A 27,169-nucleotide genomic window follows, 5' to 3' on the forward strand; every position below is an offset into this window, starting at 1 on the left:
TACAGTTGCAGTCTAATTAGTGTGAATGGAATTAAATAGGAAAATCTTCAAATCCTCTTCAAAACTCATCCACTTTCAACCACTTCTTGTCCCTCATACTTTTAGCTAGAGACACTTTTCCAACGTTTAAAGAGCGAGAAGACCTTGAAATATTGATCATGTATTCAGTTTTTAAAAATATTTTTTATGGTTTTGAAATCATCACAGTTTACTTTCAAGGATTTTCAGCTTGTCTTGTGATTTCATAATGGGTGTGTATTGCGTGAGCTAGAGTTTGTGACATCATTGCTAGAGTGTAGAGCAGCTGGAAAAACTAGACAAAAAATTATCTTCAGCTTGATTTGTATCCCACATCTTTTTCTTCACATAGACAATATATACATAGAAATGTAGGACATCTTGTTGCCATTCAGCTGATGGTCTTATTTCCGATGTAGGACTTACACTTTTGGTTGTTGAAGCCCCAGAGTGACAAGCACCCCATAAGCTGCAATGTTAATTTTGGGCCTAAATTTCTGGAGGACAGCAGATGGCACCTGTTTTGTCTCTCGCTCTGCCACCCTCATTTTTCACTCCACAGAAATGGAAAAGATTTTATCACAGAGTTCAGCAATGTCTCCTGTTGCTCAATGTATAGATATTATGGGAATAACCATTACATTTTTCCCCAAATCACAGGAGTTTGGGAGGCGTTTTCCCATTCATTCTCCTGGGTACATTTTCAACTGTGGCTGTGCTACTGCTCCAGCATATGTGCAGCCAGAGGAACTGTTCACCTTATTAAGCTCTTTCAGCCCTCTTTTAAGCCTTTCTGTCTTGTTAGCTTTGAAAAATTCAGCTTTTTCTGCAAATTCTTGACCATTCAGCCTTGCTAATGGGTACAAACCTCTGTTTCACAGAGTGTACTCCTCTCATTGTTTGTTATTTATGTAGATTGCAGGAAGTCATTCTGACTTCAGTGTGCATTATTTAAGCAGGAGCAGCCAACCAAATTATAAAGGAACAACTTTCTCAGCGGAAAGTGTTGCATGAAGAAGCCCCAAGACACTTGAATCGCACTGCGCATCTCAATAATCAAGTACTTCATTTTGAAAGAACAGCTTGACTGTCGACTCCTTTGAGTGGACAGGCTTTCTCCACCAGAGGGCAGTGCTGCCTTGCTAATTGATACAAACCTCTGTTCACAGAGTGTACTCCTCTCATTGTTTGTTATTTATGTAGATTGCAAGGAGTTCCTTTGACTTCAGCATACATTCTTTAATACTGGCAGGAGGATCAGCCCACCAAATTATAAAGGAAAAACTTCCTCAACGGAAGGCATGGACAAGCCCGACGGCAGCATGCATCAACAGCAGCAGCATGCACCGACGCGCGCAGACTGCGAGGGCCCATTTGTCGCTGCTTGCAGCTTTAGTTAGCTATTAGTTATTTGTTTTTCTTAGGCCAAAATGATCACATTTTTCACTGCCTGAACATACCCCAGAACTCTCCAACCTTGGAATATAAATCACACTTGGCGAAAAATGTTATAATCTGTTGTCATCCTGAAGTTCCACCACTAGGTGGCACTATAATCAAGGAAAGGGCGTTTTGGCTTATATCTCCAGTATACCTTGTGACACATTAAAAAAACCTCATATCCACACGTTCAGTAAATTCTGCTGTGTCTCGTGGCATAGGCCACACCCATTTCTGCCTTCTGCAAATTTGCGAAATGTCGCAAACCTACTTTTTCGAACTCCTCCTAGCCAATTTCACCGATTTGTGTGAAACTTTGCACACAGCATCTGTGGACCCTCATGACATAAGATTATTAAAAGAATTATGATATACCAAAGATAACTGAGGAAGAAAATCCACATTTGAAGTGATGTCTGGAAAGAGCCCTTTGACCACCAGACCTAAATGGTGGTGATTTCTGTCTGTCTCCTATACTCCACAGATACATATTTGCGTAACACCATTTGATCAACAGACGTCTGGACCTGGTTTGATCACTATGTTAAATGTGGATATACCTCCCCAACGTACCTCCCCCCACCCCCCACTGTTAACTCTCTCCAAAGAGCAGACCCCCTCCTTTTGCATCCCCTTTTGTTTACCTTTTGTTTGAACCTGCCCTTCCTTGTTCTTTGTTCTTAATGTATAAAATTGTACTGTTTCATTTGCTCTGGGTCCACTCACTGGCTCAGACCCACTCTGTTCCTGTGTTAGGATGATTCGCTCTCCTAAAGGCCAAGCATCTAGGGGTTAGCATCCTACTTAACATCAACATGGTGACATAGAGGGCTGACTTGGGGAACGAAATGGGTTTGCCTGCTGATAAAATAGGCCCATGTAGGAAGGGCCTGTGATTCTGTTGGTGTTAAAGATCCTGTTATTCTGTCATTTTAGATAGAAAAGACCAGGTCTGAACTTTGTTTTGTTTTGTCTGTCATGTTGCAAGCAATCACGTCTGAATTCCTGCGATTATATTTGCTCTGATAGAAAATCAGTGTCGAAAACCAGTGATTCTATTCTAACAGAAAAGATCAGTATCGAAAATTCCTGTGATTCTGTTGGTCTCATAGAAAAGCCCAGTGTCGAATTTCTGTGATTCTCTTGGTCTGATAGAAAAGATCAATGTGGAAATTCCTGTGATGTTGTTTTGTTTTGTTTTATGCTAGCTTTTGTTTGTTGTTTGTTTTTTCTGTCATTTGTTGCAACATGGGTTTAAATTGGGTTAAGTTATATTATAAGATTTTAGAATAAATTTAAGGTAGAAATTGAGAGAAATTGTGCCTATGCAGAATCTTACATAGTTTCTCTGACAGAACAAAATAAATAGCTAATAGCTCAATTAGTAGAATAAGAAGAAGAAGAAAAAAACACAACACAGACTAAGATTAAGCCGGACAATCAAATGTCCTGTAGAAACACTAAAATAAAAATACTATCAAAATAAAAAGCCTTTATCCTGTAAAAGAGATAAAAGAATCCAGTGTTTGTAACACTGGTGGTGACTGGGTTGTTGAATACCCAATACCTGAGATAGATAATCAAGTAGAAGAACAAGGGTAAGTTCCAACATGAAAAAGTTGAAAACCAAAGAAAACAAACCCAACAAAATTAGCTTGACATCTTGCATGTATAGAGACATTCTCAAGCCTGCAAGGCTGATGATTCTAGATGTGACAATATTCTTGCATGTATAGACACGTTGTTTCTTTAGCTAAAATGCTTGCCAAGCAACTCAAGATAGACCTTCATGCTTTGGATGAGTCTGTGCGAACTTTGTGCTCTGCACTAACCTCTGCTGTTCAGCTAATCCACGGACAATTAAAAGCTGTCCAGCCCCTTCCTAGCAAGCAATAACCACAAGACTGGGTCTGCATCAGAGTTCCAGCAAAAAACGCCTGGAAACCCAGCTGATCAAAAACACGTCCTGCTTACCACCAAAACAGCAGTAAAGCATGAGGGTTGTTCCACTTGGATCCACACATCCCACTGTAAGAAGACGACTCCACCATGCGGAAGACTCCCCCAGGCTCTCTCTACATCCAGTGGGCCATCACCACTTTCACTGTAGCTTTCCATTTGCAAAATCACGAAACTTGAAAAACTCCTGACAAAAAGTTCTTAAAAGAATTTTGATAGTCCAAAAAACGCCCAAAATAAAAAACGGCAAATTCCAGCACATTGTGTTTAAAACAGTCTCTCATATCTTGACCAAATACAGTTTAATTACCACTTTTGCTGATTGTGTTCCATTGCCCGATGAGGGTTTGTGCAAAATGTGTTTCAATAGATGGCAATAGATCAATAGAAAAAAAAAACACAAAAAAAACAGCTGAAATATCTTAACTTTTGAGTAGACAGCCTTTCTCCACCAGAGGGCAGTGCTGTCTTGCTAATGGATACAACATCTGTTCAAGAGTCTGTAGGATGACACAGTGGTAGTCCTCTCATTATTTGTTCATCATGTAGATTTTAGGGAGTCCTTCTGACTTCAGCGTACATTATTTAATACCAGTGGGAGCAGGCCACCAAATTATAAAGGAATGGCCTCCTCAACAGAAGGTGTTGTGTGAAAAGGCCCAATGGCATACCCTAACAGCAGCATTCCCTGACATGTGCAGACTGCGAGGGCCCGTTCATCACTGCTTGCAGCTTTAATTTCGTTTTTATGCTTTTACTGAGAGCTGAAAAAAGCTCCAGAATTAACTCTGAACTGATAAGAAGGACTGCAAAGTTTTATGCAGATTTATGCATTTAGGCAGCCAAAAGCAATCCCACTGTTTACTATATGAATAGTCTATGAGGAGTGCCATCACACCCATATGTTGTCTGGACTATTTGGTTTACAGAGAGGTTACTACAAATTATGAGCACCTGTGAGTGCCATCTTAACTATATATTGTATGTTCTGTATAGTTGAGGCTGTTCTTCACACAGAAGCTGATTAGGGGAGGAAAATGAATCAGATCAAATGAATCAGTCTTGTATCAGAACGCTGTCAATTCTGATTACATTGACCTCCATCTCTGTCATTAAGGACAATGGACAACTTATTTCAAGATATTTATTGAACTACTTGGAGACACAGCTAGTATTCTCTGGTCTTGACGCGTTTATTAACGGGTGCAGAATTGGTATGCTTGAGGACAAAAAAAGTCAAAAGTCAAAAAGTTAATTACATAAGAAAAGGAGGATTACTCCAATGAGGTTAAGTTACAACTCAGGCCTAATGCAAGATGGAAAGCAATGATTTGATTCTGACTACTCCATGCACATAAACAAACAAAAAAATCAGTCCATTTTATAAAATTATGATGAGTTTAGGAGTCTCTCAGCCTGGGGAATAAAGCTTCTCTGTAGTCTGGTCTATGGCAGGTGTTTTTTTTTTTTTTTTTTTAACTCTTTATTTAGTTATTTTTGTATACATATATATATATATATACACATACATACATATATACACACATATGCATACATACACAGACGCCAACAACAGGAACAAGGACCATACATAACATCAAATAAAATAAAGTAAAATAATACATGAGGGGGCATACAAATTCTCATTGAGTTGAGTGAGCATTGTCTTTGTCTTTGAATAATGTCCATTTTCTCCAGTTTTGTGTAAAGTCACCTGCTTTGATTCGCAGATGAAAGGTCATTTTCTCCATCGCGTAGATCTCCTCCATAATGTCAATCCAATGTCCTGTTCGTGGAGCGTCACTTTTCAACCAGTTTCTTGTAATGGCCTTCTTATAGGCAACAATCATTATTTTGAAGAGGTACCTATCTTCTTTCATTACAACTCCTTCTGGGATCAATCCCAGATAAAAAACCCTTGGGTCCCTGGGAACCTTATAATTTAAAATGACCTCCAGAAGTCTAATGCTATCATCCCAGAAAGATTGCAATTTGGCACATGACCAGAAAATATGACTGTGATTGGCATTATAGCTTCCACATTGTCTCCAACATTTTTGTTGTAATCCAGTCTGTTTGCTTTTAATTTGAGGTGTGACAAAGAAACGTGTCAGATTTTTCCATCCAAACTCTCTCCAGCGTTTGGAGCTTGTAGAGCTATGTTGTGTTTTGCATATTAGGCTCCAATCACCCTCTGAAATTCTGGTCTGTAATTCACCTTCCCATTTAGATTTTATATACCATGAAGTATTACCATTACATTTCTGTAGACATGTGTATAGTTTAGAGACAGCTTTGGAGGGCATTTCCTTGTAGGCATCCGTCATCATTTTAATCAGCACATTACTCTCTGATGATATAACAGTTTTTACCTGTTTATCAAAAAAGTGTCTTAGTTGTAAGAAACGAAACAAGTCTTTGTTTTCTAGTTCAAATTTTTTTTAACCCTTTCAAATGATTTAAAAGTGTTACCTTCTGTCAGTGTGCATATGGCTGTAATACCTCTATCTGTCCATGTTGTAAAGGTTTTGTCAGTTTGTCCTGGTCTGAAAAAAGTTGTCTGTGAAGGCCACAGCAATAACCTACAGTCTCCTTCAAGTTTATAATTCCTGACTATATCCGTCCATGTTTTTAGTGTTTCAGAAACTGTGAAGTTGTCGTCTTCCTGGTGTCTGTAGTGTTTTTCTCCTAACCTGGTCTGAGGTAGACTTTTGCTCTGGGTGAGCTCTATATTTTTCCATTTAGCATAGTATTCTGGAAAACACCAACATACCATGTATTTCAACTGAGCAGCATAAAAGTATTCTCTTAAATTGGGTAGCGCAAGGCCTCCGTTTAGTTTCTCCAGTTGAAGTGTTTTGAATTTGACTCTGGGTCTTTTGCCTTCCCAAATGAATCGTGACAACTGCCTATCCCATGCTGTAAATTGAGAGTCTGGGATCCGAACCGGTAGGGAGAGGAACAGGTACAACAGCCTAGGCAGTACATTCAGCTTTATTGCCTCAATTCTTGAACTAAAATCTAGGGTTATTGATAACCATTTTGACAGGTCTTTCTGTATGTTGTTGTTGATTTTATGGTAATTTATCTCATAGAGCTTATTCAGGTCTCGTGTAATAAAGACTCCAAGATATTTCATATTTCCCAAATCCCATTTTAATTTATATTTTTGTCTGATGGAGCTGCTCGGTGTGTAGTTCACGCACAGGACCTGTGTTTTATTTATATTAAGTTTGTACCCCGATTTCTGGCCAAAATTATCCAGGATTGACAGAAGTTTGGGAAATGTTGAGTCTGGGTTCTTTAAGTATATGACAATATCGTTGGCAAATAATCCTATTTTATGTTCTTCTTGTGCTATTGTAATTCCTTTAAGTTCATCATTTTGTCTAATTTACTGGGCCAGCGGTTCCATGAAAAGAGCAAATAAAGTGGGGCTCAGACAACATCCCTGCCGGGTGCCTCTATAAAGTGTAAAATTATCTGTTAAGGTGCCGTTGATCTTAATTCTAGCGGTTGGCTCATTATAGAGGGCTTGGATACATTTAATGAATTGACAGCTGAAACCCATCCTCTCCAACACAGAGAAAAGAAAGGGCCAGCTGACGCGATCAAAGGCCTTCTCTGCGTCAAGGCCGATTAAGACTGCACCTGTTTTTTGTTTATTAATTGTATCTATTAATTGTATTGTCCTTCTAATTTTATCTTGGGTTTGTCGGCCTTTTATGAAACCTGTCTGGTCTCCATCCACCAGCTCTGGCAGTAGATGTTCCAACCTTTTGGAAATTATCGAAGTAAATAATTTGTAATCGACATTGAGGACAGAGATTGGTCGGGACGACTCACAGTACTCTCCATTTCTACCTTCCTTAGGGATTACGGATATGACCGCTTCATTCCAGGAAGGGGGGATTTCGGCGTGTTTGAGTGTCCAGTTAAAAGACTCCAGCAGTAAAGGGGAGATCTCCTGCCTAAAGATTTTATACCACTCGTTTGGGTATCCATCGCTCCCGGGGCTTTTATTAGTCTTCAGTTTACTGATGGCCTTGTCTAGTTCTTCTTTTGTTATAGGAGAGGTTAGAGCTCCGTTTTGGTTAGTACCTATGGAGGGAAGGTCCAGTTTTAACAAATAGTTTTTAATCTCCATCTCATTTATATTCTCAGGTGACGAGTACAGCATTTTATAGTAATCTTTGAAGGTTTTTTGAATTATGTCTGGTTCATGTATTATTTCATTGCTGGTTGGTTCCCTGATTTTGTGTATTGAGTGTTTAATTTTTTGTGTTCTGAGGCGCTTTGCCAGAATCTTTGTGGCTTTGGGTCCAGATTCATAGAATATTTGTTTTGTAAATCGTAATTTCTTCTCCATTTCTTCAGATGCCATATTGTTTATGTCTTTTTTAACTATTTTTATTTGTTCTGCCAGTTCGTCGCTATGGTCGATTTGTTGCTGTTTTTCTAGTTTCCTTAACTGTTGTTGTAATTTGTCATATTTAAGCCTTTTCATTTTGTTTATATAGGATGTCCTTGAGATCAAGCGACCTCTTATTACTGCTTTGACAGTATCCCAGACTATTGTTGGGACAACTTCATTGTCTCTATTTATGTTAATACATTCTTTTATTTCTCTCTTTATATCTTCCACATTTGTCGTATTGTTTAGAATTCCTAAATTCAATCTCCGTAGAGTTTTTTTTATTTATGTTGTCCAGGTTTATGGTTAAATAGATTGTGTTATGGTCCGATACGTCTGCAGTCCCTCTCTAGTGGATGCAGGTCCCTCCACACATCAAACAGACTGGATTCCTTAATTAGCTTGTTCAAGCTTTTAGACAGGTTGTGTTTGTGTCTTCTACTACTTGTTGTATCCATATTATAGTTTAAAATAATGTTCCAGTCTCCTGCACAGACTACGATTCCCTCACCCACTGATTCAATTTTATCAAAAATAGATTTTAGAAATGTTCTGTCGCTCTCTGGAGGAGTGTATATATTAATTAGAGAGACTAACACACTGTCTATCCTACCCTTGACCATCACATATCTGCCCTCTCCATTGGTTTCTTCTTTGATTAATTCAAAATTAACTGAGTTAGGTAGCAATGTTATTACCCCTCTTCTTCTGCTATTCTTACATGAGCTGTAAAAGGAGTTCACATATCCCAGCTTTTTAAACTTTTCATGTTCTTTTTTTGATAAATGTGTTTCTTGCAGAAACACTACACTTGGTTTGGCCTTTCTCAGTTTTGCTATAACCTTACTTCGCTTTATTGGGTTACCAAGGCCATTCACGTTTAAAGATATTATTTTATGTGCCACACTCATTTAAAGTAAGAAGAAATCAGTCGCCCCGTAAACATAGGAAAAACAGCAACATCATCAGTAGAACAACTGACTCTAACATAACATAGATACCTGGAACTCCAAAGGAGGAGCAGATTTCTCTCCTCCTCCATGACCCCGTTGGTGGGTCTAGGGTAAAACCTATCGTAGGGGAAGGGCCCTATGAGGGGGTTCAGTAGTGAAACTACTGCCATCCTATGTGTCCAACGGTCTCAATCCTGTCCTCGGAGCCGCTCCCAGCTCAAAAGTGTTAATTCAGAAAGTGAATTACGTGTCCGACATATTACTGCTCTCAAAGCCGACTTTCCTGTCACTCCGTGGGGCTCCTCTGGAACCCCCGGAGTCTCTCCTTAGCTCTATCAGCCGCGGTAGGTGTCCCTCCCTGCGGGTTCTTGCCTTGTCGCTGCCAGCCCAGCAGCTCTTTCAGCCGGGTCACACCGGGGTCCTCCTCATCCCTCGCGGCTGGCACCTCCACACTGTAGCCCCGTCTCTGCAGCTCCCGTCCCGCGTTGTGCGCGCTGGTGTAGGTCCGGACTCCGCTGTCCCAGTGGATTCTCATGCCGGTGTAGGGGGTCTGAAAACGTATACCCTTCGCCTTCAGGCATTTCTTAATCTCGTTGTATTCCCTACGCTTCTGCACGATCTCTGCAGCGTAGTCATGATCGAAGAAAAGCGGGCGGTTACCGAGCTGAATCTTACCCCTTTTCCAGGCTTCTCTTAACACGGTTTCTTTAGTTGTGAATTCCTGGAAGTTAATGATGAGGGGTCTTGGGGGGGCCTCTGGTCTTGGTTTCGGGGGGAGGGAGCGGTGAGCCCGCTGTATCTTTAGGTCCATGTCTGTGGGTAGTGGCAGCTCATGTTTGAGAAGGTCTGAGACGAAGTGCATCACGGAGCTTCCCTCTTCACCCTCTGCAACTCCAAAGATGCGGATGTTGTTTCTTCTTGACCTAGACTCTAAATCTGTGAGTTTTTGTTGCAGAGCTTTTTGGCGTTTTATAGTTGCTGTGAGCGCTTCGGTCATTTCCACAGCCAAGTCCTCCGCTTGCCCCACTTGTGTCTCCATCTCACCCATTCGCTCCCTCAGCCCCTGCATCTCTTCGGCTAAACCATCGAGTTTACTGCTCACTTCTGTGTGGAACGAGTTAATGTCTTTTCTCAAGTTGTCGTTGTCCCCCTTCATCTTGGATTTTAAATCTTTTATCGCTTCAAGTAGGTCTCCCGGCGTTACGCTCGTTCCGGGGTGTCCTGTAGCTCCACATGGGTTGCCGCTAGCTTGCGATGCTATTTTGCTATCTTTGGTAGCGGAGCTGTTTTTGTCTTGAGTTTTCGGCATTGTGGCTTTTGTCTGTTGAGTCTTTTTGTTTCGGCTTTTCTTTGTCCATCTAGATTTTCACTTTCTGCTAGGATAACGAGTCCTTAATTAAAGTTATTGAATCTGCGCTGGGGAGCCTCTCTGCGCACGTCCTTCTACTCCATCTAACCTCTCGGAGTCCGGCAGGTGTTTTTTAGTGTGTCTTTAAGTATCCTTTGGGTGCAGGTATTGCACTCCACCTATGTCATCGATGCTTGATAGATGGCTACCAATTAGGGCTTAATGATACATCGTTATCGTATCTATATCTAGATATGAACATTCAAGATATTAATATCGAAAAAGCAACGATATAAACGATGTATGTACAGCTCTGGCAGTCACAAGAAACATAACTTTTACGATTGCCCTTGAATGCACTGCTAAGGCCAGCCAACCACAAACCTTATTTCATGCTTGCTGTGGATCGACAGCTGAAGCCGACCAAAGACAAACATACAAGCGCGGGAGTGAGGGAGACAGGGACTGAGACGCACACACATACTACATACACCACGGGGAAATTAAAAAGAAAGAAAGAAAAGTGACATGAGACATGAGAAGATAATGCGGCCGGTGGCAGTGCAGAATCTGATTTGGTGCCAAAACATAAATCATCTTCCATTATTTGGAGGTATTTTGGATTTAAAAAGGATGATGTATACCAGAGCGAGGTGTTGTGCAGGTCGTGCTTGGTGAAAATTAGCGCAACAAACATGTTTCACCACCTGAAACAACACCATCGCGTGCTTCATGAAGAGTGTATTGCAATCAGAGAAACACCAGGGACTTCTCAGTCATCCCAAAAGAAGCCCAATCGAAGTTTGATTGCTGATGCGTTCAGTAGTGTTACCTTACCGTTACGTTATGGTTATTTAGCTATTATAATATATTCATGAATTATTTTGTACATCTATTTTCTCTAGAAAACGTAGTGAAAGGTGACAACTGGATCAGCCGTGCAACAGGTGTCTGCAAAAAGTTGATGTGCCACTTCTCACACAGCTGAAAAAAGAGAGTTGCACTTGAGCAAGCACAGTAGCACCTCAATCCTCCAGTCCATGGACTCACAACTGAGTGTCAAACTAGATGGGGGTCTAGGCTGCTCATGATTGACTGGATTCTGGAGCAGCAGAAAGAACTCAATGAGGTCCTCTCAGAGGACAGAACCACCCGGCACCTAATTCTTCGACATCAAGATCTAGATGTGCTGGAGTCAGTCAGCAAGGCACTGGGACTACTGCTTGAATTCACGGATGCTCTGTCAAGGGAGGATTATGTTAGTGTTTCACACATCAAGCCAGTACTCAACTTGTTTAACACAACCATCTTGGCACCAGAAGAGGATGACACTGACATGACCAAGTCTTTAAAAAAGAAAATGCTGGAGTACATGAATAGCAAATATGAAGAGAGAGTCACACGAGCTCCTGGATTGGCATCCTTCTTAGATCCAAGATGCAAGACACAGTACATCAGTGTTAACGAGGTCCCCATCATCAAAGCCAGACTGGTGTCAGAGATGAAGACGATGGAACACAAGGTAAATATAATGGTTAGAATGGATTAAATGAGAACAGTTCCTTCCATTTAAATGCATTATCTTACATTTGGAAGAATGGAAGAAGTTTGACCCCCACCCACCATAAGTCTAAAAAGTCGTTGGCAAGCTTCCTCAAAAGATCCACTGCAAGGGCCACAGTACTAATCGATCCCACTGCTGCCATAGAAGCTGAGCTGAGTGCCTACATGCAGTCTTCCACAACTGACAACAAAGAGGACCCCCTTCTGTGATGGAGAACACTCAAAGTCAACTTTCCCAGGCTCAGCAACATGGCAAGAAAATACTTGTGCATGCAGGCCACCAGCTCTCCCTCAGATAGAATTTTTAGTGCATCAGTCAACATTGTGAGTTGTGACAGGTCCTGTCTGAAGTCACACATGGTTAACAAGCTATTGTTCCTGGCAAAGAATCTGTTGTGCTGTAATGCTAATGCATGAAGCCACACATGCATGCACACATTGATACAACACAGGTACAGGCATGCGCACACACCAACACACGCACAACCCCCCCACCACACACACACACGCACACAACTACCTCTGTTCTGTAAGTAATGCATTTTCTGTATACAGTTATGTTGTCTTTTAAAGACTATAAGATGTTGCACTATTTCAGTGTTTCACCTTCCACCAGCTGCAGCATATATTTATTATTTATTGTTAAAGCAGAGCTGCAGTAAAATGTTTGATTTTTAATTAATTTAGTGGTGACTTTATGTTAATGTTGATGACTGGCAATGAGTTCTATCAATAAAACTGCAATTTGCACATTCTTTTGTATTATGATGTTTTTATTTTTCTGAAAAAATGCTTGGTTTTCACTGAACCCATAGTCATATTGTATCGTATCGATATCGAGATATCTGGCATGAGCATCGAGATATGAAATTTTGTCCATATCGTTCAGCCCAATCACCTGCTGTAGGGTATTTTTGCACATTTTTAATCCTGCTTTGTTTGTAACCTGCCATACTTAGAGCGGTACCGAGCATTACCCTGTCCTTCTGCACAGCTGAAGTTTTTGGGGCTACAGAGAGAACTGGTTGATGACTTCCGCATCCGACTCACCCAGGTAAAAATGACTAATGACTATAGCTATGTAAGTTGGTGAGTGTATGTGTGTGTGTATGTATATGTATATATGTATATGTATATATATATACACTATATTACCAAAAGTATTCGCTCACCCATTCAAATGATCAGAATCAGGTGTTCTAATCACTTGGCCTGGCCCCAGGTGTATAAATTCAAGCACTCAGGCATGCAGACTGTGAAACAAGACATTTGTGAAAGAATGGGCCGCTCTCAGGAGCTCAGTGAATTCCAGCGTGGAACTGTCATAGGATGCCACTTGTGCAACAAATCCAGTCGTGAAATTTCCTCGCTCCTAAATATTCCACAGTCAACTGTCAGCTCTATTATAACAAAATGGAAGCGTTTGGGAACAACAGCAACTCAGCCACGAAGTGGTAGGCCACGTAAAGTGACGGAGAGGGGTCAGCGGATGCTGAAGCGCATAGTGCAAAGAGGTCGCCGACTTTCTGCACAGTCAATTGCTAGAGAGCTACAAACTTCATGTGACCTTCAGATTAGCCCAAGTACAGTACGCAGAGAGCTTCATGGAATGGGTTTCCATGGCCGAGCAGCTGCAGCCAAGCCACACATCACCAAGTGCAATGCAAGGCGTCGGATGCAATGGTGTAAAGCACGCCGTCACTGGCCTCTAGAGCAGTGGAGACGCGTTCTCTGGAGTGATGAATCACGCTTTTCCATCTGGCAATCTGATGGACGAGTCTGGGTTTGGAGGTTGCCAGGAGAACGGTACATTTCAGATTGCATTGTGCCAACTGTGAAATTTGGTGGAGGAGGAATTATGGTATGGGGTTGTTTTTCAGGAGCTGGGCTTGGCCCCTTAGTTCCAGTGAAAGGAACATTGAATGCTTCAGGATACCAAAACATTTTGGACAATTCCATGCTCCCAACCTTGTGGGAACAGTTTGGAGCGGGCCCCTTCCTCTTCCAACATGACTGTGCACCAGTGCACAAAGCAAGGTCCATAAAGACGTGGATGACAGAGTCTGGTGTGGATGAACTTGACTGGCCTGCACAGAGTCCTGACCTGAACCCGATAGAACACCTTTGGGATGAATTAGAGCGGAGACTGAGAGCCAGGCCTTCTCGACCAACATCAGTGTGTGACCTCACCAATGCGCTTTTGGAAGAATGGTCAAAAATTCCTATAAACACTCTCCTCAACCTTGTGGACAGTCTTCCCAGAAGAGTTGAAGCTGTAATAGCTGCAAAAGGTGGACCGACATCATATTGAATTCTATGAGTTAGGAATGGGATGGCACTTCAGTTCATAGAATGAGTAAAGGCAGGTGAGCGAATACTTTTGGTAATATAGTGTATGTATATGTATATATGTGTATATATATGTATATATGTGTGTATATATATATATGTATATATATTTGTATATATGTATGTATATATATGTACGTATATGTATGTATGTATATGTATGTATATATATATATGTATATATATATATGTATGTATATATGTATATATATATATATGTATATGTATATATGTATGTATATATATGTATATATGTATATATATGTATATATATGTGTATATGTATATGTATATATGTATGTATATGTGTATATGTATATGTATATGTATATATGTATATGTATATGTATATATGTATGTATGTATATGTGTATATGTATATATGTATATGTATATATATGTGTATATGTATATGTGTGTATATGTATATGTGTGTGTATATATATGTATGTATATTTATGTGTATATATGTATATATATGTATATGTATGTATATATATGTATATGTATATATATGTATGTGTATATATATGTATGTGTATATATATATGTATATATGTATGTATATATGTATATATGTATATATGTATATATACATGTATATGTATATATATATGTATATGTATGTATATATGTATGTATGTATGTATGTATGTATATATATGTGTATATGTATATATATGTATGTATATGTGTATATATATGTATGTGTATATATATATGTGTATATATATGTATGTGTATATATATATATATGTATATATATGTGTATATATATATGTATATATATATGTATATATATGTATATATGTATATATGTATACATATATATGTTCATATATATATATATGCATATATGTATATGTTTATATATACATGTATATGTGTATGTATATCTATGTGTGTGTGTGTAGAGAGAGAGAGAGAGAGAGAGATTGCTGATATTGACTTTTTCATTCTAGGTGATGAAGGAGGAGTCACGCTGCCCATTAGGTGCTCGTTATTGCGCCATCCTTAATGCTGTCAACTACATATACACCATTCTGGGAGACTGGGGAGACAATGTGGTATGTGAATTTTATTGTATGTATTTATTTTATTAATGCCTTTTTTCCAGAGCATTGCAGGGTATTACCAATGCCCTCAAAGTCCATTGCAGCCCCATTGTCCGAATATGTATGCATCTCTTAACTGTCCATGTTTGGGACAGTGCAGGAAGGGGTTAAATGTCATTTCCTGTGTCCAACGTGTGCTGTGACTATGACTGTATATTGGCCTATGTTTTCATGGCTGGACTCTTCTCAGACAGGTGAAGTTTGGTCCAGATTGGAATGAGGAAGTTGTTCTTTCAATATAATAGTGCCATCTGTTGGTCATTTTTGGTGTGTGAGTTACAGGAGCCAGTCTATTCCACCCATTTGAATTTCATTGACATAAGTGTTATGGTTTGGGCAGAGTGTCTAATAATTAATTAGACTGCCACCAGCGTGCCATGTAGTGGCGGATTGGTAACCCCTTTGTCAGCTATCCTCAGGAGGGCATTGGCAATAGTACCAAGTTTTGTGTTATTCTGACCTACCGATGTCCATTTATAAAATAATTCAATTTAAAGAGTGCCACCTAGTGGTCATCACCCAAAATTTTGCGCAGAACCTTAGGGGCTCATGGGGAAGTAGTAACATGAGTTTTATGTCATTCGGACACAGCAATGTGGAGATATGCAACATTTCCTGTTTTGTACGAAATGTATAGGAAGTTGGTATTTAATAACTTCAGTAATTTTTGTTTGGAATATCAAAATACTTTTGATAAATTTTTGTCAGGAGGGTCCACAGATGTTGTGTGCAAAGTTTGGTGCAAATCAGTCAAACTGCCTGTGAGAAGTCCGAAAAAGTAGTTTTGCGACATTTCGCGAGCTGGTGCCAAAAAACTTTCCTCCTTATAGTGCCATTCACGACAACCATTGATTATAAATTTTTCAGCAAGTGTAATGTGTTTGTCAAAAAAAAAATCGCATTTTCATCCATGTTCTGGCTGTGAAAAATGCGATAATTTGGGACAAACAAACTCATCATTCAAAAAACATTAGGGACCCTGCAGGTTTCTCTGCTCAGGCCCTAATAACAGGGGCAGTAGGTGATCAATGTAATTGGTGCAAGCCTGGCCACAGTGTAACACTGGGAACACGGACTACTGCAGCAAGCGTAGGTTGAGATGTAAGTGTGTTATTTCTTTGCATTATTTTTGGATAAGTCCTGCCAAGAAATCAAATACAATTGTATTTTGATTTGTTAGTTAACTGCAACGTTTCAATAAGTCACTAAGGGGAAAAAGATTTGCATTTTTGTATTATTATGTCAGTAATTAAAATACAAAACTACATTTTAAGAAATATTGCACTTTATTGTAGTACTTGAATGTTATAGTGGCCCTCATACGAGAATACAAAACCAACAGTGGCCCCAAGATGATTTGATTGTGATTCCCATGTAATAAAGGATCAGGCATTCACAAGCAAGAATAGTCAAGGTTCAACCCTTTCTGACACTGTAAGGGAAATTGTCCTTCAGTTGTTAATTCTCTGATGAGCTGAGAGAAGCATGGAGAAAAAAAGACCCCCAGTGTTCAGTGTTCTCCCCAGTGTTCCACATTAACCCCATTCACAATGCCGTTTGCATGTTGGGATCCTGCACCAATTCTCCGCATCCTCCTCTGTGTTAAAGTTTCAGATACGGCGAGGGGTGAAATTTTGCACCGGCTCTGATCCGCCTCTGGAGGTAGTATCAGGGCTGATTATTGGTGAAACGGGGGGGGTGTGTCGGCCTGACAATCTGATAACTGCACAGGTCCTTCACTCAACTCAATAAAGAGAAATGTCCCACAAAGCAACATTACATGACCAATCAAAAGTAACATAGTAACTGCAACTGTCTTTGGCAACTTATATGAGGAAAAAAATAGGACAGATAGATGTGGAGAAGTGTCCGTCCTCCTGTCTGTCCTTCCGCCTGTCCTACCAACTCTTCGTCACATTTCTGCCCGAAAAACAGCGTCTGTCACCGGCAAAAAACTTTATCTCACTGAGTGTTTGTGATGGTAATAAATCAGAAGGACTGTCAGCCCTCTGGACCGAGACTTCGGTGAAGTTTCCCCTAGAAAATAGCCTCCGTCCCCGCGAGTGAGTCAGACAGTGTCCTGTTTACTGATGGCGATTATTTAATTATGTAATTTAGCGCAAAAAACGTAACTTCATGACTTTCCAGGATGCTTGGTGGATCAGATACTTAATCACTACACATCATAACAGCATCCATATGATTATAATCTGTCAGCGGGTTTAGATTGACAGGGGGGACACCGGGAAATCACACCAACGTCATCATCATGAGGTGTACTATCATGCCTCTTTAGGAGCCGCAGCGCCGGATTTCTGTGTGAATTACACAGCGGTTCATCTTTAAGGTGGAGATGCTTCACTCTGTCTGAATCACCATTGTCGGAGAATTGGCGAACCACTGCTCTGGAGTTAATGCAGAGACGCTGTGTAAAAAAGGCTAGAGTCTTAATTTCTATACTGTCAGGTTACAACAGAACAGTGGTTCCATACAGTGCCTCGTGACAGTTGTTAATCACGCTTTCCCAAAGCCAAATAACCATTTGAGGTTTTGCAGGACTATAACTGTCAGCTTATTTAAATTTCTGATAACAACTTAGGCAAAGAGAAATGACCCTCATATGAAGTCATTATACCACCAATTTATGAATCCATGTGTAAAAAATGTAAACAAATGTGAATCCCCCTCAACAGACTCCCTCTGAAAGAGTCTGGGACTGGTCTGAGCTGGGATGTTACAGTAACCTTTCAATAAGCACAAAGATGAATTTAGAGAAAGAGCAGGGAATGGGGGATGCTGCCTGTGTTGCTGGGGGGTGTTCTCTTGTACCCTTTCTCACTGACAGCTGTGTTTACCAGATTTGTTCTTCCTTCTTCAGTTTTTCCTACAGCTGCAGCAGTCAGCTGTTTCACTTGGTGAAGAAATGGTACTTGGAGGCCTGGGGGTTATGGATGTGGGTCGCCTGGCTTCTCTAGAGGGCTCTTTATTTGAGGGTCTATTGGCGTTGCTAGATCGACTTAAAGGGGACATGATGGGCAGACTGCTGGAATGGACCATGAGAGAAATCTCAGAGAAAGCCAAACCATACTGCCAAGACAGGTGAGACATCAGCCTGTTGAAGAAGACAGACATCAATTCTATGCTAGCGATTAAAAAAGAAAATAAAAAGACACCATGTAGGTACTTGAAGTTTTAGTTGATTTGGTTAGGATGGTACAGACTAAAATTTTGACTGACTGTAACAATTTACATTTGCATTTTTATTGTGATATTATTCAAATGGGAATATCTTTGGGATTACACAGTGAAATTGTTGACCATCATTGTAGAAACAGGAGGTTTGATTCCAGTAGCAGTCCAACCAAATATTAGACTGTGTGACTAATTCATTGGCCGGGCAGTGTATGAACTCATTATTGATTTTCCACAGTTGCAAGAACTGCTTTGCCCCTATCCCACCATTCTTAAGAGGTGAAGTCTATACCAAGTAGCACATTTATTATGTTTGATGTAGTATATATTTTAAGTGACAAAGCAAAATCATTCAATACATTGGCAAACATCTATTCATCCAGATGTGTTTATCAAGAGCAGTAACATACAGTAGTTGTTTATACAGTATTTAACATGTTCATGTATGATGCTGCCATTTAAGCAGACATGATTTATATAATCAACCAGTAGCTTTTGAGCAGTGCTGGGGTAAGATGGGGTTGGATTATTTTCTCTTTCCTTTTTTCGTTTTACTAATTTTAGTTGGAAAACTAAATGTGTCAGCACTTAAATTTTCTGTCAACATTTTACTCTTTAATCTCTGTTTCTTTAGGTGGTTGTCCTTACCATCCCAGTATGACCAGTCCACTATGTCCCTGTCCAGTTCAGCATGTCCCATGATGCTATGTGTGAGGGACAGATTGTTGAACCTTTGTCAGGTCCTGAGTCTTTCTCTATTCCAACTGGCCTGGCAAGGTCTGGCTGAGAGACTTGACAACTTTCTGTATCAGGATGTAAGAGATTAACATTCATTATCATACTATTTGTGTTTCTCTACTTTTTGTGTTAGAACATATTTGAAGCAGTTTTGTGATGGGTTACTAGCTGTTTAGCTAGTAGAGGTAAGATCTTTAGCCCGAGCCCGAGCCCGAGCCGGCCCGAAATTCGGGTCGGGTCGGGCCTAAAATGTCAATCATTACGTTCGGGTCGGGTCGGGCTCGGGCTTCTCTCTCGCTGACTTTTTTTTAAATAAATATATGTTTATAAAAATGTATACTAAAACGATGTGTGGATACTAAACTAAGGAATACTTGTTGTAAATAAATAATTTGGATAAAACAGAGAAGGCGGCGCTGTAAGGTAATTGCTATATAACTACTACTAAACAGGAGGCGCAGAGCAAGAGCATGCTTTGCGCACGGCTTTGCGGACATTTCGTGAACGTAAAATACTATGGGATAAATTGAAATTTCGGGTTTGCTTCGGGCTCGGGCCTGCAAATCAAGTTAATTGGTCGGGCTCGGGCTGGGTCGGGCTTTAATGCCTGCGGGCCTGGGTGGGGTCGGGCTGGATTTTTTAGGCCCGATCTTACCTCTATTAGCTAGGTCTTAGCTCTGTTCCTTCCAGCACATTTTCTATATATGTTTGTCAGGGCTGAGCAGGTAACTAAACAATCAGTAAGTGACACTTCGTATTTGCTTGTGTCCGGTATGTAGGTTCAGACCATTCCTGCTAACATCATTAACTTTGATAGAGAAAATAGAAAGTTTGAGAGTTATTTCTTTATGTGTCTAATGAGAGGTGTCACATTTGTGCTGCCAATCTCATGTGTTGCTGTTACAATATTGGCTACTGCTTTTATTGACATTTTTGACCAACCTGCAAAGGCTTTTTTCAAAACACCAAAACCTTTGGGTATTTTATCAGCAACTACTTTGACTGGCTAAGTGCAAGCACACTGTGCAGTACTGGAGTATGGACCGAACATGGAATGATGCAGTTTCTACACGATCAGCTGCAATGGCTTCATGAATTGCAATTACTCGTGGGGCAAATGGATGTTTGTGATGAAAGCCAGGTTAGGTGAAGTGACAAAAGCAAATAGCACTGTAAACCGTGGTAGCCTGCTTCTGCTCATTGTAATAAATACAATGAATGTTAATCTGCATACACATTTTGTTGTTTTAAAGTATCCACATATAATATTGGCAAGTGAAAAATGTGTTTGTTCTCTCAAATTTCTATGTAGTATTACGTTTTTGTCCCAAAAGAAAATCAGTTATGCATCCTAGTTTCAACTATTAATATAAATGTGGAAGAAACACTGAAAGTTAATTTCTGCTTCCTTGGTGTCAAAGCTTGACAGCTCTGTTGCACTTGCTGCCTAAAACTAAACTTAAATATAATAAATTTTAACTTTTAACTGAGGCTTGCCAGCAAAAGCTTAATCCATGGCTAAGGTACAGACATCCATCATAGGTTTGCCACCTGGATGAAGCCTTAAAGAGAAATGCCAGCTTCCGTGATAACGTCCCTCTGTAGTTTCATCACTTCATCTAATATATTGCATTCTGATTTTCCAGTATATTAATTCCCATCACATTATTACCTAATGAACAATAACAGGTTTTTCTACGCACCAGACTTCATATTGCAACCTACACACTGCAATGTGGAAGAGCCTGCTGCATAACCTAGTTGCCCTGGTACTGTCTTTGAAGAGCCATATTATATTGTGTTGAAAATCTTGAGATATTTTGCATGCACCTGTTCATCCTTATATGTATTGACACAAACTCTTATTGACTGAAAGACATGCAAAATGTCTTTGACACTACAGGAAAGCCCTTGCTGTCATAGACAGCTTTTAGAGCTTGCTGCCAATAACCCCGGATAGGGGACAGATTGGAGCACGTTACTATTAGTGATCTCATTAGGTGCGAACATTTCAAAGATGTGATTTCAGGTCAGCTGGATATCTAGCAAGCTAAATATCTGGCTGAGTTGCAGATGGGTCAGGGAGCCAAATACGAGCTACAGCCAATGAGAGCGCACCCTCTTCTTTTTCCCTGTCTCCTCCGCTGTCATCTGCAACACCTCCTTGAAGCCTATCATCAGTTTGTATGGAGTGAGCACCATAATATCCTATAGGTTCTATAAGAATACATACAGTACATACACATGTTTTAGTTCATGTAAACATGAATCCTTGCTGGACCACCATACAAGAAGGCAGTCATGTGTTTTTAGTTCAAAAACAATCCTTGCTGGAATCTTACAATCACAGCTAGAATTTGCCCCCCCACCCCAAATGGTACAACTACTTAAACATTTGGATATCAACACATGGAGTAAATACTTAGATGCTGACTTGCCTTTATGAGTGAAAACTATGATAAAAACATATTCTCATAAACTCTCAGATATAGGAGCACCTCAAGGAACTCTCTGGTTATAGTAAGGAACCTTAGTCACTTGGGGGCTTCCTTGTGCTTCTGTGCCAAATTGAATTTCTTTAACAGGGGATCAATAAAGGTATATCTTATCTTATCTTATCTTATCTTATCTTTATCTGGTCTTGCGTCTCTTCTTTAGAGAGCATTATTTCATTGTGTTATGTATTATGATTTAATCTCAAGACCTGGGAAAGCTCCATATATGAGACATTATCAATATCAAGTCCCTGTTAGTGGCATCTTAGACACAAAACTGGAGAGAAGTAGTTCCTGTCAACCCCTAATAAACTGGACTAGGCGATAGTATAGTTACTTTCACTTGTTTCCCTGATGATAATAAAAGCACACATTTACACCAAATTACTGAACTTTCCTTAAAACTTTTAATATGAAAATCAATCCTACAGCAGAAACATATATATCAGCATTTCTGTATCAACCTCAGGGTTTCTCCCAGAAAACTTGCTAAGCCCGGTGGTAGGTTGGAGGGGTGGCCCACCAGCGGCGAGGCATGTTTTTTTTGTTTCAGGGGCCTGACACAGGCCAGCAACTGACTGATGGCAGTGCCCTATAGGTAACAGACTCATGATGTAGTAGAGCTTAGAGTGGTTCCATACTGCCTTGTATTGAATCAGTGTTAAAGTTAATTGGTGGGCAATTACATGCTTTAGGAGCCAGTGAAGGTATTTAAAACCACCAATTATGGCCTCATGCTCCATATTAATCACTGGCTCGAATGCTGCAGCAACTGACAAGCCTACAACATGAAAACAGTGCAAGCTAACTATTGGATTTTTCATAATAGATATTTTATTATAATCAATGACATATATTTACATTTGAAACGATGTGGCATTGTTTACATTTGCTTCTGCTTGCTGCCATATTGATGCTAGTGTGATGGTGGACCCAACATGAGCGTTTAGTACATCTTGCCTTTAAGTAGTGCAAGGAGCTTCAATGAAAGCTCTGTGGCTTGTGTTCATGTCAACAACCTGAGACAGCGCAACATGCTTTGATTTCTTGTAGAAACTATGACTGCCAAAGACAAGATCTACTCAGAGAATTGCAAGAAATTGGCTTGGAAGAAGTATCTCTGAGAGGTATTTTAGAATTAGGGTCAAGCAGCAATTTTTAAAGACACTGGTCTACATAACAGGATATAGTGCACTAAGGTGCTAGTCCCATAGATGGCAGCAATGCAATGTTTGGATGCCGGCTGCTGTAAAACCCCGAAGAAGAGGAAGAACCACTACACCACTGTGAAATTAGTGCACTTATTATCGTTAATATTTTCACATATTGCGTAACCAATTATTGGTCAGGTACAGTTTTCAACCACAAGTAGCCTAGTTAGCGCGTAGTGACAGTAGTAGTGGTTTGTGGGGCGTTAGGTGATGAAAAGACACCTGACCTCAGACCCGCCATTTGTTCATGCGTTGACCATAAAATGTCACCATTTAAATAAATAAACAATGTTTAGTCTGGTGGTGGGAAATTTAAGACTGGTGGGCTGCCAGGCTTATAATACACTGGGGGAAACCCTGAATCTACTATGTTCAAGTCTACTTGTTAACTATTGTTAATTAATATGCATGTGTCCCTCTGTCAGGTGATCCTGTCTAATCATTTCAGTGACGGTGGGGCAGCACAGCTTCAGTTCGACATGACCAGAAACTTGTTTCCTCTGTTCGGTCATTACTGCAAAAGACCTGAGAACTTCTTTAAACAGTAAGTGTGTGTTTATATTCAAGTCTTTTTTTCTCTGTGTTACTTCCACAGGGTGTGTGCAAGTGGTCTTGGATTTTTTTTTACAGTGATATGGTTTAATATTATTTTTACATTTTACATTACAAGCGGTGCTGCAGTTAGCAGTGTTGCCTCACAGCAAGAAGATCATGGGCTTTGTTTCTGGTGGGGGTGGGGTCTTTCCATGTGGGGTTTGCCTGTGTTTGTGTGCTTTCCCTCTATGAACAGATCAGTGGCCTCACATCCTGGACTGCCACATCCCTGAGATCTTCATTTTAGGCAATGATCAGGATTACAGCTACTCAACACCATAGTATTCTCCTTATGGCCCTTAATATCACAAAGTAAACCTTCCTTTTAAATTGGAAGTCACCTGGAACCTGGTCTAAGACTTAAAATGTCTTAAATACATCCATATTTAGGCAGGGGCTCTACGTCAGAAAAAGGCAGTATGTGTGAGCACACCAATTTTTTTTCAGACCTTAATAACACAATATGTAGATTCATTAATGTGTATCCTGTGTGGCTGTGAGTGATATGCAACTGCCATTTCTTTTGTGTCAACAAATTATTGTCAACATGAGTCTATTCACATTATCGTAATACTGAGCTTTGGAAGACATGCAATTCAGCTGCATTTCTTAAAATGCAATGAAACACTGGTTTATTATTAGGCTATTTATTGGAGGGCAAGTACAAACTACACATCTAAAAATGTGATAAAACCAAGAAATGACTACTGTGACCACTAGTAGGAACAGCAATGTTTACAACAGCAAAGTCACAGTAAACTCAATATCTGGAAGAAGTTGAAGATTTGTGGCAAGATAAACAGCCGACACAGACAGCTGTCACATTATTCTTAACTCTCATTAACAGTTTGCTTGCACAAATGGGCACTCTTCTGAAAAAAAAAAAAAAAAAAAAAAAAAATATATATATATATATATATATATATAATATATATATTTTTAAGAAAGTTGAATAAGTGAAAGGCCATTTGTTAGCCCCCTCAAGGAAGTTATGTTAATGGATTTATAACTCACAAAGTTTCAAGTCGCTCTACTGTCACGTCTCATATATGCGCATGGTGCAGCGGCTCTTCTCTCTCTCTCTCTCTCTCTCTCTCTCTCTCCCCCTCTCTTTCCTCTGTGAGGAGACAGAGACAGAGCGGAGCCGCAGCAGACAGGGATGCGGCACGCTAGATAACTGTGGCGTTTTTATACCGCCATTATACAGGAATTTATTTATTCATTAAAAAACACACAAAAAGGGCACTTATTTAAAACGAGGCAAAAAGGGCAGGGGCTCAAGCACCCCTTGGGCCCTATGTGTGCGCGTGACTGTTCAGGTCTTAAATATATACGTTCATTTACCACTTTCATCGTCGCCTTTTTTGTTTTTTATTTCAGGGAAATGTGTTCTTGAGATTCACAGTTAGCTCCGTGTGTTGTACTTCAGTCTGAAGTATCAGGGACGTAATTGGCATTTTGTCAACAGCGTGGTCAGAATTTCTCGCCGCACACTTCACCAGTTCCAGAAAGACTTTGACAGCGGAATCTGCTTCAAGTATGGGAAAGTGTATATTTAACAAGTGTTGGCTTTAACATCCAGAATTCAGTTGGTTAAAAGCCGTAAATTAATGAATCCAAGAGGACCCTGGTGACCCCGCTGGTGTCACACACAGAATCGGAAAACCACCAGTTAGCCTCTATATATACATATATTCTATATAAACTTCTAAACTAAAGCTGCTTAATCACTTGTTAAACTAATTGAAATTAAACTGAAATAAAAGCCAAACTAAAAAAACAAATTAAAATGAAAACTAATGAAATTTAAAAACTATAATAACCCTGATATACTCACTCACTCCATTCTGAATTGTTTGAGTTGCTCTGTGAATGGCAATAAGTTTAGTTATTTTTTAAAGTAATTCGGGGACTTTATTTTCCCCTACTTTTTCGTAAATCGCATAGGTCTTAAATTTTGTTCAAAGTGGTCTTAAAAAGGTCTCAAATAGTCTTAAATTTGACTTGTTCAAACCTGCAGAGACCCTGTTTAATCAGTCAGTTAATTTGATAATTACTTTCTGTAGTTGCCTGATTTCCATGCTGGAGAAGTCAGGGTGCAGCTCTAACAAGCCGAAACCAAGATGGGATTGTGTGTGTTCAACAGTTCCCAAATATCCCGATCTTTACATTGCCTGAGAAACCCTCCAAATCCACAGATGTGTCCAGAATCACCATGCATATACTAGGGGTGCCATGAATCTTGATATAATATTTAACCTTACAATGCGCCATCCACGGTTCAGTATGCACTGAAACAATCAGATGTTTTTATTTTGAGGTTAAATTTTGCATTACTACTTTCCCATCGTACAACGATAAGGCAACAAAAACAGTGGACATAAAAGTTACTGTCTGTAAGCACTAGGGCTGTAATCTCCTAGTCAACTGGTTGATTTATTGGTCGATAAGTTCTGGCTCAATCAAAATTCTGGTTGATTTTTGCCGTGTTGATTACATGCTGCTATGGCAGTGCGTAAATACGCAGCGGGTCCTTTCCATCCCAATGCTGGGTGTCCTGTATATGGCATATTTGACTTCATCAGGAGGAAAGTGCTAATGGTGGTGATTTCAGAGCACCCGCACCGGACGGCTGCCCCCAGGCCAGGTATGGACCAGCTGCCCAGACCAGATTTCTGCTTTTCGGCTAGGGAGAAAGTGCTTGCCTTGGCGAGAGAAAAGTGTGGTATACTGTGGAAGTATACTGTTGTCAGTGTTCCCAGACGTGTCAAGAGAGCTGGCCCTAAAGAGGAAAACGTTCACCGTGGCAAGGAACGCTCTGCAGCACCATAACGTCAGGTACAAGTTGGCATATTCAGCCACCCTGCGCTTTACATGGAAGGGATGGAGCTGCAGCTTCACCAACACAAAGGAGGCAGAACAATTTGTTGAGGAAAACTCTACCACAAATGAGTGAATCTACGTGGCATTACTTATATAAGATAAGATAAGATAAGGACTTTATTAATCCCGAAGGAAATTGCTGTGCCAGGGTTGCAGTACAAGGAAACAGTATAAATCAAATCAAATAGAAATAAAAAATATAATATAAAAAATACAATGAAATAAAAGTAAATTGCAACTATAAAAAATATAGATACATGAGCTATTGACATGTAATAGCAGATAAGGTGCGAATCAGCAGCTTAAAGTGTTTGTGGACGTGCAGGGATATTATCATTGTCCTATATGGAGAAGGGGGAAGAGTTAAAAAGTTTGATGGCCACAGGGAGAAAGGATCTCCTGTGGCGTTCTGTGGAGCACCTCGGTGCTCTCAGTCTGCGACTGAAGGTGCTGCAGTAGGAGTCCAGTGTTGCATGCAGGGGGTGCGATGTATTGTCCAGGATGTTGAGCAGTTTCCTCAGCATCCTCTGCTCAGACACCTCTGCCAGAGACTGCAGTTCAACTCCAAGGACAGAGCCAGCTCTCCTGATGAGCTTATCCAGCCTGCTGGCATCGGCTGTCTTAGCCCTGCTGCCCCAGCACACCACAGCGTAGAAGATGACGCTGGAGACAACTGAGTGGTAGAACATCTGCAACATGATCCTGCATACGTTAAAAGACCTGAGTCTCCTCAGGAGAAAGAGGCGACTCTGACCTTTCTTGTGGAGGGCATTGATGTTGGCTGTCCAGTCTAGTTTATTGTCAATATGGACCCCCAGATATTTGTAACAGTCCACTATATCCACATCAGTACCCTTGATGTTGATAGGGTTTGGAGAGTTACTCTTCTTCCTAAAG

The 27,169-nt window shown here is 40.2% G+C and overlaps 1 protein-coding gene across 1 annotated transcript in view; it reads left to right on the top strand.

Moving 5' to 3' along the window:
- The window catches only part of rint1 (RAD50 interactor 1), an 87,120-nt gene that overhangs the window by 53,443 nt on the left and 6,508 nt on the right, over positions 1-27,169 (top strand). The window contains exons 10-14 of the mRNA XM_037121264.1: positions 12,655-12,749; positions 15,007-15,111; positions 18,038-18,258; positions 18,986-19,166; positions 23,221-23,339. Of these exons, the coding sequence (XP_036977159.1) occupies positions 12,655-12,749; positions 15,007-15,111; positions 18,038-18,258; positions 18,986-19,166; positions 23,221-23,339 (721 nt within the window). The remainder of the gene's footprint in view (positions 1-12,654; positions 12,750-15,006; positions 15,112-18,037; positions 18,259-18,985; positions 19,167-23,220; positions 23,340-27,169) is intronic.

The sequence above is a fragment of the Acanthopagrus latus genome, chromosome 14, assembly GCF_904848185.1.
Source record: "Acanthopagrus latus isolate v.2019 chromosome 14, fAcaLat1.1, whole genome shotgun sequence".
Classification (NCBI taxonomy): domain Eukaryota; kingdom Metazoa; phylum Chordata; class Actinopteri; order Spariformes; family Sparidae; genus Acanthopagrus; species Acanthopagrus latus.